Below are 19,652 nucleotides of genomic sequence, written 5' to 3' on the forward strand. Positions count from 1 at the left end.
GACACCCTACCCAACACACTCCTGAAAGCACCCTTAAGAGTCTGGGCCCGTGGGAACTTCCAATATCTGTACCTTATGCTATTACATCTCCATCTGGATTTAGACTCTGACTGAGGAAAGGTGGTAAGAGACACTTTGAGACATGGTTGCTGTCTGTATACTAGGCCTCAGGTTTTTCTGAACAGTTGTCGTCATCACCCACTACTGATGCCAGTATGCCTCGAAAAACACTGCCAAAATGATTTCCCAACATATTTCTGATATTTTCACTCAAAACAAATGTTAGATATCTATCATGTAGCTTTTGACAGTAAAAAGTCTAATACAGTCGAAAATATATGTCTCGTAGAGCAAATATCACAGGAACACCGTAAACACACCAGAGCAAAATGGCATCAAGCAAATCTTCATATTCTGGCAAAGAAACAAAAGAAATTACAGTGAGAAGGAAGTAAAAACTTTTCTTAAATAAGCTTTTCTTGTAGTGGTACTACAAATCCCACAATACAATGTGCAAAAGTATACGTCACATGACCATTCGTCAACAAACCGATTATTATTTGTGATGGAGTCAATAACAATCTTTTGAGCAGCAATTTCTACCATCAACATTTGTTTGTGAGTAAATCCCTATACCTATAGCATGAGATGCTGTTCATAACTACAGTATTTAATTTTTTTTTATAGCTAAAGTATAAAGCTGCACGATTTTGACAAAAAACCTAATAGCAATTTTTCGGACAGATATTGTGATTGGGATTTGATTTACGATATATAATGAGTAAAATAAAATAAAAAGGTATATATAAATTGTACTGACATGGATTATTCTGACTGTTCCTTTTTATTATTTATGTCAGAGGAGCATTGTCACCCAAATCCCCCTCAGGGATCAATGGTTTACTGAATCTGAACAGGTTTATTGATTATGTTTTGACCAACTTATTTTAAATTAACCTAATTTAAATTATACTGATAACATCATTCCAGACCATAATGATTACACAAAAACAAAGGATGCATCCGTTATTTCACCACTGGGGGCCAAAATTATCTGCAGTATCAGAAGTTATAACCATAATAAGCAGTCCCCGAAACATTTCCCCATAAAAAAAGTCCTTTTCCTCACGGTGATGGCGTTTCAACCCGATTCTGTCCATTTCCGCTTTCAACGGGAGATTCCGTTTTCATTGGTCGTTTCCGTGATTTCGTCCACGATTCCGTTAACGCAGATTTTATAGGGCCCTAGTGTAGTTGTTAGCACACCCAACTGAGGGGTAACTGAGATTCGCTACAGCTCATACAAGTGTATGTCCTGTAAACATCTCTGATTGGCCAGCAGCCCAGGAAGGTGGTTCTTGGTGAACATACACAGTATATCACTTAAATGATAGAGACGGAAAAAAAAAAAAACCTCTGCATCTGAGGTTAGGTAATCGCATTAGTGAAAACCTCAATATTGATGTGATTACGGTAATTCGTTCAGCATTACTAAAGTGTGAAATATTTATTTTTGGTATGTAATGTTGTTAGGTGTAACTGCCAGATGTTATTTAGCTGAGCTCCAAGCTAAATCTGGTACAACCCATCAGATGGAAAGATATACGTATGCCAAATACCATAACTTGTCCCTTAATAAATAAAAATAAACTATATTGATGGGATAACTGTGTTGTATTTCACACTATAGAAATAAAATAAAATTGAACTTAAAAGGACAAATTTAAAAAAAAAGACAGTTATTGTGAAGTATATACATAAAGTCATACAATATCTTACAAAAAAATTGTAGCCAAAGTAACATTGACTGAAAAAACTTAGTCGGTTATGTTTGAACATTTATTTACTGTGCAAAAGGAAAGGCATTGACTTTAGAATTGTTTTAGTTCTTAGCTGATAGCTCAATAGCTTGCTGCTAAGTGGACCAAAGAACACTTAATTGTTACAAAAAGGCAATAAGGGAGGATAGATGTGCTGGGTGATACCGAGCTACTCGCATCGCTTGCCTGCAAGCACACAGTGGGACACATCTGTCCACCATTACTATTGAAAAGAAATCCATAGAAGAAGAGTTTGTGGTTCTTCTGGTTGTCTTTTTTTTTATTTTAGGGCTATAATGTTTACTATGACAACGAAAACATGCAAAAGTGACATGAAACTCTCATGCCTGTAGAAACCCAAAGGCATCGTCACTTCAATGACTTATCATGACAAAAGCCACAAGAGCCCAGGGCTCTATGCTCAGGCCACACCTACACAAAAATTAACTGAACTGTAAGTTATGATATACTGTGGAAGTCAGGAAAAAAATTTCCTTTTTGTGACCAAAGCTATTTTAAGTTTATGCAAGACAGAATTCCTGTTGTAGGGCAAAACACATCTCATAGTACTTTTCTTTAGGAGTATGTATTTTTGTTAATCTTTATGAAAATCTAAGTTTTGAAGATAAACTACCCCTCTGATGTGAAAATAACACATACAATAATTTGATATGCTTCATATGATTTACAAAAACTAGATGGTTAAGTTGAAATCACCCAAAATTATGTCACAAGAGCGATGTTAGCCACACTGCTAGACCCTCAGTTACTGGTTTAATAAGAACAACATCATGGAAATGTGTGATCTGGCCCCAAAATATTATTTGGGAAACAGGCCCCGCCCACCATGTCATGTGTGCATGTGCGTGCGTGCGCATGCCTCTGCTACACAGGAAAACAACAACAGTCACCCGGAGCACGGATAGCTTAGCATGTCACCAGTATTACACAAAAAGAAAGCAAAGGATCACAATTTGTAATTCCTGTAACGTGGAAATAAGACTTGGTGATGCTGCAAAAGAAAAGTTACCTCATTCACCATTTAAGATACCAGTATGCAGTATTTGATGCTTGTAATCAAGCTAATGCTAAAGCTAGTGCAGCAAAGAGCCAGTGGTCTGCTGACAGCGCTTATCAGTGAAAAGATACTAGGAGGGAAATGATGGAGTTCATGACATTGAATATTAATAAAAAGCTTCCACTATGAACAAGTGACTGTAATAAGAGTGAGAACAACATATCTGTGTGATGTTCATTCTGCCATTACACGTTGACTTATGAACATGTTACACATGATGCACTTTATTATTTCTATAGAATGTTTGACTTTTAGGAGTTTTTATCATGTAAGCTGTTGAAATTTATTTTTAGAGTAATATTTTTATAGTTAAGTATCCACAAAGCTGATGCATTTAGACTTTTTTTTTTTATTTTTGCTCTAAAAGGAAACCTAAAACTCAGGACAAGATGTTTTGTTAATTTGTCCTGTAGGTTATTATTTTATCATCTACCCCAAATGCTGTGATTTTTTTTTATAGTAAAACTGAATAGAACTCATATAATTTTGTATTTTGGACAGCAACGTTCAAAACTTTTAATTTATATTTCAGATAACTACCTCATGTGCAGTTAAAACAACACATTTGTAGTGTTTCACAGGTATTGTTCAATGTTTTACAATAAAATAAGATTTGAACATTCAAGTTGTTTAATGCCAGTTATGGAAAAAAAACTGGGATCAGCAAAAATCGGTATCGGCAGGTCAGGCTTTTAAAAAAATTGGTGATCGGCCAGAAAATTACAATCGTTGCACCCCTAGCTAATACATCATTAGCTAAACCCGTCTTTGAATGCAGTCATAATGATTTGAACCACCTGTTCATCACAGCACATTAAAAAGACACTTTAGATAAAGCTCTGCATTTATTTTCTACCAGAGGATAGCATGATCACTAATCCAACCTTAACACACAGCGTGAGGCTGTCACTAAGCTACATTAATGAACCAGTGTTGTTTCAACCATAGACATATTGACATAACATATGATGTCACATTGACTGTATGTGATGTCTGTTGCTCACAAAAGGTAGAAACAGCTGATTTTATAGCAACTATTAGGCCTGGGCCAAATATGGAGATTTACAATATCCCAAGATTTATTTTTTAGGCAAAATGACAATTTAGCACAAAGTTGCTGCTTTTGCTACTTTTACCCTGTCTGTTCTCAAACTAATTCAGCACAGCACAGCACCATCACACCGCCTGTCACTCACTAACTCTTACTGTAGAGGTAACATAATCATGAATGTATACTTTACTCATCACCGTATTTGAAATTCTTCTCTGCATTGAGGGGTAACAGTGGGCTGCCATTGCAGGCACACCAGGATTGGGGTTAAGGGACTTGCTCGACATCTCACAGTGATGGCCCGGGAGAGATTCCAACTGGTGACCCTCTGATTACAAGCCCGCTCTCTCACTCACTCACTCCCCTTCGCTCTGAAAGGTAACTTGTAATGCTACTGAAGAATATGAAAAGCACAGGGACTCGTTTTTAAATTGATCGCTGCTTGCACACGAGGAACTGCATTTAGCAGCCCAGATCTGCCTTGAAACCCGCCAGTCTACAGAAATTACTCACATGTGCTGTCCCTTATGACAAATAAGCCAAAAGTGGTTGTATATTGCTCCTCTAGTGACTATGACCCAGAATCATCTCATGGTATACCATATACTGTATTGTATATACACTATCAGTCATCCTAACGCCCTCATTTTTTCCAGTTATTTATTGAAATTCAAGTCGTGCAAGTCCAATAAATAGCATGAAATGGTACAAAGAGGTTAAAAAAAGGTTTGATTGCCCAAAACTGAAAAACATTTCAGAATTATACAAACTAGTACAGTGCCCGTCGGAAGGATGCATTCATGTGGGAGCTTCAGTAGAGTTAATTATGGCCAAATGACTATATGTTTGAAGATTGGATGTACAAAGAGGTGTACATACTCTGTACTCTAGTGTTATAAAGGGTTTATTTGCGGGTGAAAAATAAAACATTGTGTGCGATTTCCCTGGTTTAATTCTATGGGACATGAACATGATAAATGTGTTTCTTGTTTTTTTAACTGACTTTTATATTTTTTTGTTTGGTGTATTATTCTGTAATGTACGTTTTTTGGAGTCATTATGTGTATTTGTGTATCTTTCTGTTATGTTTTTGTATAATTATAGTTTTTTGTTGCCATTGTAGTGTGATTCTGTTGTCATTTTGTGTATTCTTTTATATAAATATTTAATTTTATGTATTTTTATGCATTTCTGTTGTAATTGTGTGTACTTTTTGTATAAATATTGTTTAGTTTTTTGTTTTATTTTACACATTTAGCATATTTTTATTATAAATACTGTGTGTGTACATCCATCTCCTTCGTGCACCCGCATTGTATTTTTCTGTAATGTATATTTTTTGGAGTCATGTGTATTTTTTTGTTCTTTTAATTGTCTTTTTGTGCATTTTTTTGTGTTTTACTTTACTCATTTAGTATATTTTTATTATAAATAAATACAGTGTATTTGTGCTCCGTGAAATGTTTGTTTGCGACGCTGATAACCAAACTCCATAGACATTGTAACGCCAATCAGAAAAACAACCAAACTGCGCAAAACAGAACATAAAACTCCAAACTACATGAGTGAGTAAGTAAATTAAAGTATTATCTACAATTCGGCTGACTATTTTTTTTAAAAAACAAAAATCTTTTTTTACCTTCGAACCGAGTGGTCAGAGCTTAGCTTCCATGCACGGCACCACAGAGAATCCACAGTTTTCCAGATGGAAAATTGAACAGGTTGAGGTCAATACTGACTCTAGTGAAACAGTGCGTTATTGAGCAACAGTTATATGGTTTAAACAATGGGAAACGTGTCTGTAAAAGACTCACCAGTGGCTGACGGTTTCAAATGATCTATTCAGAGAGCTCCCATGTTTGAGACGCTAACGATAGCATGGCACAGGAGGAAGTGGAGTCGGCAGTGGCTCACACACACGAACATCAGTGACTAACATCAGGCCCAATAAGTGAGACTTAAGAGCTTTGCTAGTTTATCAGTGCAAGCACGGCTACTCAGACGCTCCTCTCCGGTATAAAACTATCTTCTTCTCTCACTCGTGTTTACAGTCCGTGTCGGCTTGGCTGTGTGCGCAGCGATTGGCTCTGGCTGCACACGTGACTCTTGCTCGCGTGAGGAGCTGTGTAGTGAAATAGATATAGATGGTGCGCTAGCGCCCCCTCACACCCTGAGGTCAAAAGTTGAATAGGTTTCATTTCGGGGCCATCCAGAAGTGAAATAAAATTGAAATAAACATTTTGAAATGACCAAATTACTCCAAAATAACAGATACACACACTCGGGATATTTGGAAGCCGTTGACCGTGTTTCAGGTCGAACTCGCACCGCGTCGGGGAGATATTTGCTCCACACAGACACATACACAGACCTCCCTTGCTTTTATAGGTAGATATATCATGTTTTGATTTGATAAACTATACCCAGCACTAACCGAAAGGTTTCATTAATGATTAAAAGATAAACTTGCAGGCTGATTTTTTGAATGCCTAAATAAATCCAGCTGTTCAGACACACATTATTATTGCATTTGTTGTCAGCAAATCAAATATTACTCTTATTCCTCTGATTATAGCAGTATTTCAAATACAGTTCATAGTCAGAGTGCTATAATATGCAAATGATTATCTACATAATTATATTTATAGATTGTCCAGCATTAGTTTAAGGAACTGTTGTAAATTACCAGTACACCAAATAGTAGTCTGAGCAATGTAAATGTCTCAAGTAGAAAAAGTTAAAGGTTTAAACATAAACATACATGACAACCAGGACAGAAGAGAGGTCCGTGTCATCCAGCCAAGCATTAAATTCTCATTTTTAATAGAGTCCATTCCAACACGTGGAAAAACTATTCTTCTTTCCTATACAAGAAAACTGCACATAATCAAGTGATGATCATTCTTATTTCCAAACGTTTAAAAATAAAAACCAACAATTATATGTTTAGAATGCACAGTAGGAATGAGTTCATTACCTCTATTTACTAGTAATTATTACTAGTTTTTTCACTGCAGAAGATTAATATTTTGCTTGGAGAAAGCAAGAGAAAGTTCAAGAGGCCACAATGTTACATTTCCAATTATTTTATGTTACCCTTGATCAATGAAAGGCTCCTATTTCCAACTCTGTATTCTACAGACCAACAACAATGGGGATGCAGAAATACACAGAATGCCACAAAAGAATCCAATTGGGAGTGTTGGTGTCACTTTTTTTTTTTCTTTAATGGGAAAATGTTTAAAACAAAACATACAACTCCCTAGTAATTTACTAGTACATCCATACTCAATGGAAATGGCTAAATACCACTAAATATGCTGTATGTATAGGCTGACATTTATGCTTCAGAAATAATATTTAAAAAAGTGGAAAGTTAAGAAACTGTAGAAAAATAGCTCATGTAAACTGTGAGCTAAGATGCCATGAGCTTAGATGAAACTGTGAGTAAGGCTGGTTCCAGTTATGATAAATTCAGTGCAGGGAAAGAAAAGGCAATGATTAATGTACCGGTCTACAGAGTAGGGTTGGGCAATATATCGAGATTCAAGATATCAAATTTTTTTCACTAGTTTTGATTAATACAATCACACAGTACAAATCCCATCATACAAGTATTTAATATTATACGTAGAGTACAGTCAAACAGTGTACTTTACAATTTTTCAATATTTCGGAGATATATACAGTATTTTATAGCTTATTTGATATTAAAAACAAATTTTCGGAGTCGCTGCTTTTGTTACTTCTCAGAAAAGCATGAAAAGCACAGTTCAATGGACGTCCTGACCCAGATCTGCCCCTATGCAAGCCACAATACAGAACTCACTCACACGTGCTGTCCCTTATAGGTGATGTTGTGCAGTTGTTTGGTAATGAATATGCCAGTGTGGAATTTTTCATCAGCAAATTCAACCCAGAATTATCTTTCTGGTAAGACTATATTGAGTTAAAAATATTAAAATTTATCTGATATATCGTCATTTTGAGAAAAAATATTGAGATATGAGTTTTGGTCCATGTCGCCCAGCCCTACTACAAAACTCATCTCTGATGAGCAGTCAATCTCCTCTATTGATCACATTTCATTCCTATACTTATTCAATCATACTATTTGAACACATGCTACCAAGTCAGACCGTTGGACGAATAATGATGTTCAGGCACTCCTCCCCTTTTTTTTTGCCAAGGATGAGATCCAGGGTGACCTGGCTTCAGCATATGGGTAGATCACATAAACCCTGATGGCTCTAGGGATCCCATACATGGCAAAACAAGTGACTGAGAAACTAGGGAGCTGAAACAGGATGGCATCAAAACCAAAGACCAGAAGAACTTAAGTGGACAAAGCACAAGCAGGACTTGGTGCACATTTATGCCCCGGGCCGATGAACTGTCAGTTGGTGAGCAGATACAGATAAAGATAAAAGAGATCGACACACATCGACTGCTAACACTAGTCCGCCCACAGTTGAAGCGTAACCTGCCAGTGACAGCAACACATAATATTCAAGGTGTACGGTCAGCAGGTGAACAAAGATGTTCGCAGCGCGACACTTGTGGACAGCTGAGCTACTAGCATGGCCATGGACAGCAGTGAGGAGTCGGATGCAGAGCCCCCTCATGCAGCCTCAGACAGAGATACAATCTCATTAAAAATCCACAAATATGTAATTCAGCCAAATATTGCAGAGTTCTGTGGATCCTCTCAACCTCACCTTCTCAATAAACTTGTAGCAAGTTGTTTTTCACAATTTCACACTGATGAACCAACCTAATCCTCACAGATGTGTTAGACCGCATATTTTATGATGCAATAAAAGCTGCCAAAAACGGATTGGTTTACACATTTAAGATTATCGGATTCATACTATAGGGCCATTAGTGTGGCAAACAAATCTGTGTGATCTGTAAACAACGGCCTCTAGATTGGATGTGTTTTTTCATGTGAATATTGCTCCACTCACAAAAGCGTTGCATGCGGGCAACAATTTGTAATATAATAAAGATATTGGCCTCTGATGGTGATGTGACTGTAACCACATCACCATTCCATACACAACACAGTGCACGAACATATTGACAAACCTAGGTAATACTTAGATATTCTATTAGGCCTACGCTCAAGAACTAAATCTTAATACCAGGGGAAAAAGTAAAAGTATTGTAATTTTTGCACTGGCGAAGTTTATCTGGCAAAGTTTGAAAACAAAAGTTATAACTTGTGCAAGAAAACAAATATGTAGTGAGTGAGCCAAACATTCTGGATGATTGCCACAAAAATAATCATTCATGCTTCATTTGAATGACTTCATGAAAATATGACTTCATGTACTGAGGATGGAAAAAACAAAGATCATCAGTCTTTTAATGACACTGTTATGGTAAAAAAAAAAAAAACTCTCCTGTCAGCCACCATCAAATGTTATGAATGGGATTTACACCACGACATCATGCAACATGAAAATGTCCAAAAAGGGGACGTTGTTGTGCTTGAAAAAGGGACTTAGTCGGGCAGGCGTGAATTGCAGCACAGTTCCTTTTAAAAGACAACATCATCATCACCACACAGACGACTTTTATTAGTCAGAAGCTGGACCAGCTGCAAATTCTTAAGTAAACCAGCCATAGTTTGAAGCGCCAGCACAACCTTAAGCTGCATTGTTTCATTAAGGGGAAAAAGTGTATCTAGTGTGGTGCATCTCCTGTGGGAGCTTACTGTCATTTAAAGTCATATCAAAACCCACTAGGACCATTTGCTTTCCTCTTTCTAGTCAGAAAAAAAGACTTTTGTCCATCATACAATGTCTAATGTCACGTGCTTCCTTGCCTGATCCAAATAGCAAATTGTTGTTTTGAAAAAGGTGTGATCCATAAAAAAGTGTTTTTCCTGTTAAATAGAAAGTATAAATGCCTTACAAAGCCAAAAATCAGCTTTGAAAAGCTTTGGCATTTTAATTACCCTATGAATAGAAATAAAACTGGCTGCTCCTTATCTCTTACTCCAGTTTCTTCTTATAGTATGTTAGTATGTTAAAGCTCTTCTTCCCACAGTTCCAATATATCTGCAGACAATTAGACTTCTTTCGTCTCCGATTTTTTAGGACTGTATCCAACAGGATCAAATAAATTCTTAGATTTGCATCTACAAAGGAACTTTAACCAGGCTAGTCAAAAATCATAGTGATTACATGAGATTGTGAGATTACACTCTCACAAACTAAATCATTTTACTCAAATTCACCTTTTAAAATATAAAAACTGTTCAGCATTAAAGCTATTGGAGATCAAAATGTTCAATCAAATGAAGACATAGTGTAGGCCAAATAGATGTGTGATTTCTTGTTCTTTGCCCCAATACCAAAGTGACTTCCCAACACATTTCTGATGTTTTCAACGACTGAAACTTGTGGCAAAACGATGACAGATACTTAATTTGGGGCTTACACAGAAAGATCTGATTCTGGCCGAATACAGGGAAGAAAAAACTAGAACAAAAATAGTGTCAAGAGAATCAATCTTCTTCTTGTCGATTGACAAAACACAAGATATCACGGTAAGAATTACAGTAAGTAAAAGCACTTCTATGCATCCGTCTATGGGACTTCATATCCCACAATGCAATGTGCAAACTTTTCCGACAATGTCAATAAGAGAGTGTTTACAGTGGAGCTCAAAACAGACTTTGGAGCATCAATTTCAACTTTTTATGTTTTTTCCAGAAAATGATCTTTGATTTAATTATCTATGAGGCCTACACAGTCTTTGAAAAGAAAAAATTGCATCCCCAGCAGCATCAACTTTTTCATGTTGTATTTAAATTTCTGATTTAACTATAGTCACTATATTGTGAGTCAGGTTTTAACAGGCTTTTGGGTTTTACTTTTAACATTGTCTTTATTCATTGCTATTTACTTCTATTTATTATATCCACATATATTTTAGAGTATTTTAAAGTTTCTTCTGTATGATGATTGACTGCTGCCAACAACATTTTGTTGTATTGTTTTCAGTGCGATGACAATAAAGCTTCTATCTATCTATCTTAACATGTTTTACTGCAATTTATTTAGCCAAACTTAAAAATATTTAACTGGTTGGCAGTGCATACGATTTGGGCACTTAACATAATAAATAGGAATTAGAACTGAGTTTAGTTACATTTGTCCATCTCTTTAACTCAATAACAGCTCTCTCAAATGAGTCTGAATGTTTTTAAACTCTGAAGGGGACAGATAGCCATCGAGATAACATTTCTGAAAAGTTTTGATGTTGAAAACTTGAATGAAGGCTTTTTTCCATTTAGCATGAAAACTGCATTTGGCGAACATGTTGCTTTGCTTTTCAAATCACAAAATTAAAATTGTATTTGAAAAGCAAAATAAGGAAAACGCAATTGTCAACTCAGCCTTTTTGTTTAAGCAATAGTTAATTTGCAACTTATTCCACTATCTTAACTAATTTGGTATTTGTAGACATTAATAATTTAATTCAGCATTTGAATGTAGAAATAATAAATAGCCAGTTTTTGTCTTAATGTCACTCCATGGAGACGCACACGTACACACACACACACACACACAGAGAGAGAGAAAGAGTTGTGTTTATACTAACTCTTGGCCTTTCGTAGCAGAGCTGAGGTAATCCAAGGATCAGACTGGACCATCCTGCACGGTGGGACTGCCTTGTCGTCCACTGATGATGATGTGACAACCATGGAGAAACTTGGCCAAAGGTTCAACACAGGAGGAAATCAGTCAATTCAAACAAATGAGAAAAAAATATGTCCACGGCAAAAAGAGAAGTTGTAGATCAGGTAACTTGTCATCAGGTGTGACATCAATCCCAGAGTTCAAATCAGCATTTTACATTCAATTATTCTTTTTCAAAAATGTCTTGAATAAGAAAAAGGCACCATCTCCGTCCAGCTTGGTTTTGTTTGCTCCAATCTTTTATGATTGTAGTTCCGAAGGCAAAGAACTGGTTTACAGGCAGACTCTTTCAAATAAAAAAATATATGATGTATTATCTGTCTTCTGTTGAAGTACACGAAAGATATATATCTGGCTATCTATATAAATTAGAGAAAAATAATACATGGTTGTAAGGTTAGCTTTTTTTTTAGGTTGGCAGTTTTGTGCATTCTTTCTGTGCAATTGGGATATGTTTAACATCCAGTATGCTGGTTTGTGTTTTTGTAGGTAGTAAAATAATGTCATTCAAGTATCCACACTAACAAAAAGCCTGATCTGAAAAGTCTGAAAAATGTAATTATTGACTGGATCTGGATTCATATTCTTAATAGTTGACCTATTCCAAACCAGGTATCATTTTAGAACGAGCCTTTATCTTTAGAACCCAATATTTCTACATTGTTAGTGCTCTTTCCCTCAGATTGGGATACATCTTGTTTCTATTGTTTTCACGCTGTGGTTCAGTAAGGTCCCAGCCAGGCTCTCAGAGTATACTCCAAGTGTGATGAGTTGAGGTAGAATGATAGATGGGGTCAAAGATGAGGAGATGGGGGGAGTTGGGTTTCCAGCTGTCTGCTTTTACCCCATCCCTTCCACTAAAAATAGTTTCAAGTAAGAAATGCTTTTAGGGAGAGGTAGACCTGGCAACTGGACAAGACCAGGGCTGTGCACAGTGATGTTATCACCGTGCTTCATCCAGTAAAACACAGATCTTCATCAGCAGGGATCCTGATTCCTGAACCTTTTAAATTCCAGTTTTGCTCTGCTTGCAGCTCTTCCTCAGACAGACAAATATGGAGAGTAATACACTTTTCTTTTTTTTTTTAAATAAGTCTTCTGGGTGTAAAGCTGGTGTAGACACACACGCAACAGCTTGGTAGGCTTTCCTAAAAAGCTTCCTCAGGATGAGTTTCCAGTTGAGGCCAAAGTACCATACTAAGCAAACACACAGAGGTTAGTTGTGCACTTATTTTTCCTCACAGCAGTAAATGGGTCCAAATGTCAAAGTTTTCGGTGCTGAAGCCACGTCATAGTCGATCAATGCATTTCTCCTGTAGCGTCCATCAGCCTGTGTTTACCAACACAGTCTAGAAAAAAAACATCCAGAAGCCAGTTGAGCTCACTTAAAGATAGAAATGTCGTACGAACCTGCGTTCCCCGCCAACTTCTTGAATGTGCTCAAAGTAAACAAAAAAAAAAAACCACTGCATCAGGACTGTGCGAGTTTACAGGCAGACTCCTTTTCTGCTCCCGATCGCTTCCAGCGGCTTCCTCTCGTTTAACTGCAGTATTCCCGCTCCTTAGACTTTCCGAAAGTCGAATTTATGTTGAGTGACCGTGGAAACCTCCACATGGGGTATTTGGACCATTTTAAAGGCAGATTTCTCAGTCCAGGTTTCCCCGTTAGTCATAATCTGCGCCCCTCTCTCCTCTTACAGTTTCTCACCGCTCTACCCTCCAAGCACGGACTGTACCATTACCAGAAGCAGGGGTCCCACTGCTTCTGTCCGATAAAGCTCTGAAAAGAAACCATAAAAGCGCCGCATAAAAAATGACATGATTTCAACACAACATTGGCACTACGTTAAAATAGGTTTAACACCAAATGCTGTTGAGATTCTGTCTGACTTGGTGATCTGTGTAGAAACAGAACAGTCACTGAATCTAGTCACCATAGGCCGTTCCAAGCAAACCTCCCTGTCCTGTCCATTTATAGTAACAGTGGGATATATATACTGGACCTTTATTTACAGGCATACATGGGCATCCTGCGCTTAAACAAAAATATATTTGCAGGGAACATAGTGCTAATTGTTTAGTGCACACACCCCTTTTTTAATAAATACTTTATATCAGAGTGCGCTACACTCGTGTTTTATAAATGCTTGCCAACCCAGTTTTTCGAAATTCATGGAGTCCTGGTAAAATTGTCATTAAAGTTGGCGTATTTATCGTTAGTTCCGCAACAAATGTTTAACTTCTGTGTACTCGGGCAGATGCACGAGCTGCCCTCATTCAGCTGAACCCTCCGGATACTCTGTTGCTATCCGACGCCATGGCAGCAGGAAGACGATTGGCTACATGAAACCCCGTTCGCAGTAACTATTGGTTCGTCGACGTGCCTGTGGGCGGGGCTGCTGGGATGGTTTCCAATGTCTCTTAAACTGCACGAGGAGTGACGCGGAAATAGTTTGAAGATGTCATGTAGAAAGGGAAAAAGGAGGGAGGGGTGTACAGGAAGGCTGTGGGAGTCCACAGACTGGCTGTAAACCAGTCATTCTCGCAGCTGCACTTGAATTGTTGCTGTTGCTACCTGAACATCGCAGCTAAATTAAGTACAACGCTGGCTGTTGAACTGTTGTGCACGGTTTAATGTACCAGCCAGAGTAACTCCCTCTATTCAGTATCTTTGACTCTTAGAACCACTGGACCCAAATATTACATTATTACTGAGAAGCAGCAGTGACTTCACTGTTTACATTGTAATGTTAACAAGATTTGACTATTTTGCATTTATTTAAGTATCAAACATGAGTTTTTGTATCATGAATATTGAGCTTGTTCCTGTATTTCTACATTGATCTAACCTTTTTTTTTCCAGCTCCAGCCCCAGGGTGCCCCATCCCCACACGTGACTGCATTGCATAGCCATACCGCAGCTTCCCAGAATAAGGTTTGTACAAATCATGGTCTGTTATTTGATATACAATTTGAAATACCTTAAAAATAATAATTACAATCCAGTCCTGCATAATAATGCAATCACAAAAATTAACACAACCACAAACAACATATTTACAAAGAAAATACTGGTAATTTAACTACAAATTTCAGTTTAAGTTTTGAAACATGATAAATGAATAACACCTTTTGAATTAGAGAATGACAGTTTGATCTGCAAACACTAAAACAAGAACAAGAAATGTTAGTTTTGCCAACAGAACATTAGACAGTACAGTAAAAAATTGGTTTAAAATGATTTCTAAAAGATTTCTTCTATCATAAATGCAATTTCTAAAAAATAAAATACTGCATTGTCAGTCCACTGTTGCCTTTATCAAAAGTAGTTACAAGTTTATACTGTGAGTCTGATAAACAACGACTAGATATGATTTAAAAAAAAAAAAAAAAAAAGACTAATTGCCCTCAGTTATTTCTGTGAATGTGTAATACATATATAACAGGTGTGAAAACAAGAAATAATTTAACAAAAAATTTTTTTATGTGATGACAACAATTAGGGTAATATAGTTTCACTGAATCTTTCTAAGGCAAGTTTTAATATATTGAGTTATTTTTATATTAATTTAAATTGGGCCAGTATTGACTGGAAATCACAATTCAGGGCACTTATAATTAGAAGGGGGTAATTATTATTATTTACAATAGACCATACTGTTAACGCTTTTTTTGAGCTACAATGTAAATGTTTATTGTGGCTAGTTTTTATTAACCCATTGCTTTGCTTGATTGTTACCACTCTGCTTTGATAAATTGATTCTACTGAAGACTTATCACAATTTGAGGAAATATTTAATCATTTGTTTAACAGTTTGCTGTAAAATACAATGCATACGTATGATTGTTATAATAATAATCATATAATATATAATATGTGTAAAAAACATCTTTTGAAACATGGATGCTGCTTAAGAATAGAATCAAATCACTTTCAGTCATCTGTGCTTTCTCATCACACTGTTTAATTTCAATAACTGCCAATAGTAGTAGAAGTGCTTTTGTTTTATCACTGAGTAGTTTAAGTACATTAACTGACTTATTGTCTAGCTTCCATTAAATCAAGTTCAGCTGTACCAAAGACCAAACAGAGCTTTCAATGGTTGGTCAGAAGGCAACACTCAGAGACTCAGTGCCTTACAGCAAATTCCACCCAGCAACTATATAATGTGCCATGGCAACAGCGCTACTATTGGTCCATGATGCGTTTTCAAGCAGCCAATAGGACAGCCTGCTGTGGCTGATGCTTGTTGCTAGGTAAACATGATGCAGAGGGAAGATAGAAGTACCATGCTGCTACAGCAGGGTGCTTTCAGCGAGGAGTGGGAAGCACTTCACACAAAGTGAAACCTTGCTTTTTCTCAGCACTTGGCGGTGCCATAGGAACAAAAACAAGCACATATGAGAGGGAAATAGATGAATGTGCACGGAAAGACACAACTTTATGAGAACCAAGATCTGTTCAAACCAAATCATTAAAGCTAAAACAATGGTTATACTTCTGTTTTAATTTATAAAAACTAAATAATTAACAGGTCTGGGCAAAAAGTAAAAACCTTATAACCTGTGGCTGGATAATTTGTTTAATGCACAGTCAACTTTATTTTAAATGAGTGGTAATATAGATTAAAGAATTAACTCGGGCTGTTTGTGTTGAAGTAATTCAAACATAGATCTGACTCCCCATACAACAGTGGTTCCTCATCATTTTTGTCCAATGTACCCCCTTTGCATTTTTGTCAAATCATATGTACCCCTTCTTCATATCATAGTACCGTCTCCATAATTTAATATGCTTTTTTATATGTGGAACAGCGGGCTCTCATAAACCCCTAAATGTGTCTCAAACATTGGTTTCCTAAGGCTTAAATCTACAAATTCAATACAATGTGTAAATTATTTAAAAAGAATATATCATGCAACTCATATGTGATTACTTCAATCATAAATAAAGAGGGTCTCCTTTGTAAAATGTAGCTAATTAATGTTTAAATAAATTACGTAGTTTGTGGTGAATTTGCAAAAAAAAGAAGCCTAAAAAGGAACTAGGAATATTTCCCAACAGTTTTTAATCATTTGTTAAATCTGTATGAGTACCCCTGCAATGTGCTCATGGACCCCTAGGGGTACACGTACCCCAGTTTGGGAACCACTGCCATACAACACAGGCTCTGGTTAGAATACTACAGTAGATGACAGTAGCATTTTAGGACAAGTTTGCATGCTATTCCCATGCCTACATGACATTAAATTATTTATGCAAAAATGATTTATGACAAATTTGGTCATGGTGTGTCTAATTATGTGCATCTCCTACCAGAATGTAGGGGAATTACACACATTTTTATCAATCATTTTGTTATACATGTATTAAAAAACACTTAATTCTGTTATTATATGACCCCCCAATATTCAAACAAACGTTACGCCCTTGACCAATAGTATACTACTTTATAATATAACATACATATTTAAATTGAACACACTTAGTTTAGGGGGAGCAGTCTATTGTCATGTGTTTAACAATCATTCAGAACCACTGATCAATCAATAAGCCTCCATCAACAGAGTAATTGTACACTTTTAGACATTATGAAAATGTATTATTAAAAGCTAATATTAAGAAATATAACTGTGGTTTACAGTGGGATTTTATCCAGTATCTCAATGTTTCAGAGCTTCATTTTACTTTCCGTTGTTACAACACTCTGGGTCAGGTAAAGAAATAAAGTGCATAGGCGTATATAGAAACGGGCTGGTTGAAGAAAGAAGCGCTGTCCCATGCTGAGGAGGAGGAGGAAGGATGAAGGACTGTTGAATCAGAAGATGGTGGCTGGAGGTGGCTGACCCTGGTCCCTGTTGGTTGGACACTGGTCTCTGCATATAGTTCAGGGGGTAGCCTTGAGATGCTGTTTTTCCATACTGAAGTGTTATTCCTGTTTATTTAATTTCTGGTCATTATTAAATGATAGATTTTTAAAAAGAAGCATTTCATCTGGCTCTGTCTCTGACTAATCTCAGGTTTGAACAACTAGCAGAATAACTCCAACTTTGCTTGCAAAACTTTTCAAGGTGAAACAAAGAGGATAATCGCTTCTACATTCATTTGAATCTATTAATTAAACTCATTTATATTGTATAAACCACCAACTTTGACTGGAATGCAGAGTATTCAGTGTGTAATTACTAATATTGAACACGTGCTTGGGTTCTGGATCAATTGCCAAAGCAATAAATAAGTGAGGTTTGTTTTATCCTGGTCAGGGAGCACATCTTAAACAAGAGCACGAGAGCGCAAACCTCCACTAAGCGCCCAATCTGCTCTTTGCCTGATATTGGCAGGTACTGGATCAGTGATCCTGATCATGGTACCATGATCATTCACTCCTAAACAAATGTATGGGCACCCCCACTTTTGGGAGAAATCACAATGAAATGCACAATTTGAAACCGATCCAGATGAAACTCGTAGGAGTGGAGTAATTAGAAAAGCAACCCGACATAACTTATTCAAATTTAATAAATATTGGTCGATTATGAACAGAAATGTGAATTTTTGAAATTCCATCAAACTGAAAAAGAATCAGTGTATTGGTCAGGATCCCCCCCCAAAATATAATGGAATCTTCCATGGCACAAGGTCTATCTTAAATCTAACATCAACAATTACAAATTACAATTGTATTTATGGAAAGCCTGTTGAGATGCAATATATCGTTTTCGAGGGGTGACATAAAACCTTTCACATACAGCAAATTACAAAACATAAAACAACCAATACTGAAGAAAGGACAATTTTGCTCACAACCTACAATCTCCCACTATCCCACATCTCAGGGTAAATATATACATATAGAGCTACACGTAAGTAATTTACAGTATATAGATCCACATACATCATACAACCAAATACAGCAAACATATACATACATAAGCATAGCTTTTCACACATATACAAAACATATACATAGCTATATAACACACATCTATAGTTGTTTTTTGTTTTTCTTCCTTCCCCCTCTTTCTATTGACTGTGTTGAGGAAAAGAAAAGAAAAAAACTAAAACAGAAACAATTTACAAATGAATACAACCGTTTTCTAATGAGGTTTAAACTTTCTACCTTTCTTTGATTGGTTAGATTAAAGTGTGAGAACTAGGATTGGTCAAAGTTAAAATAACAGCCAATCATAATCAGAGAAGGATTGGCCTTTGCTGACTGAAGGCCCATTAGCGAAAGTGAAATCTGACTGTAATAGAGAGAAAAGTATTAAAATTCATTAATAATGTTGATGGCAAGAATGTAATCAGTGAAAGATTGGCTATATAATTTAAACACTTCTTAACCCAAGCTTTATAGCTCTCAAAATGTGTTGAGTGTTACTGTGTCAACAACTTCACTTAGCAGCGCAAATTCAACACGCACCAATCAGTGGCATGTCCGGGTGGATAATAAAGGTGGGCGTGTGTTTATCATAAACGAATAAACATCAGCTGTTCTTTATATAAGACAAAAATGAAATATATAAAAACACAGCTAAAATAATAACAGAATAAACTGCCGCATTTATTCTTTTTAAGATTTGTCACAAACACGTCGTAAAGAGTACAGTACGAGTACCGGGCGGGACATACACACAATGCACTTCACTACCACTACTACATTACCCATAAGCCACCACGCTTAAAGGAGCAGGCCCCTTTCACAGCTCACATTTTCATTCGTGGTATTTTCTCATTTTCGTTAATCCACATCACCTGTTCCTTGTTCCACTATCAAAATTTCATCCAAATCCATTCCTAACATTTCAAGATATCTTGCTAACAGACAGACAGACAGAGAAACATAGCGTGAAACACAAGTACAATGATTAAACTAAATGTATTAGGTAGTATTTTATCTGTAGGCCTGCTCAGATGTTTTCTTTCTGTAGGAAATTATCTTTTCACCATTTATTGGAACTAGTACAGTGCCCGTCGGAAGTATGCATTC

The 19,652-nt window shown here is 36.6% G+C and overlaps 1 protein-coding gene across 3 annotated transcripts in view; it reads right to left on the bottom strand.

Moving 5' to 3' along the window:
• The window catches only part of dyrk1b (dual-specificity tyrosine-(Y)-phosphorylation regulated kinase 1B), a 91,037-nt gene that overhangs the window by 42,704 nt on the left and 28,681 nt on the right, over positions 1–19,652 (bottom strand). The window contains exon 1 of one of the 3 annotated variants that reach the window (XM_028471718.1): positions 11,564–13,612. The exons of the other annotated variants lie outside the window; for them this stretch is intronic. Within the exon in view, the coding sequence (XP_028327519.1) occupies positions 11,564–11,666 (103 nt within the window). The 5' untranslated portion in view covers positions 11,667–13,612. Of the gene's footprint in view, positions 1–11,563; positions 13,613–19,652 lie in introns of those variants that run through there. 3 annotated transcript variants of the gene reach the window in all.

This window comes from Gouania willdenowi, chromosome 16 (assembly GCF_900634775.1).
Source record: "Gouania willdenowi chromosome 16, fGouWil2.1, whole genome shotgun sequence".
In the NCBI taxonomy this organism is placed as follows: domain Eukaryota; kingdom Metazoa; phylum Chordata; class Actinopteri; order Blenniiformes; family Gobiesocidae; genus Gouania; species Gouania willdenowi.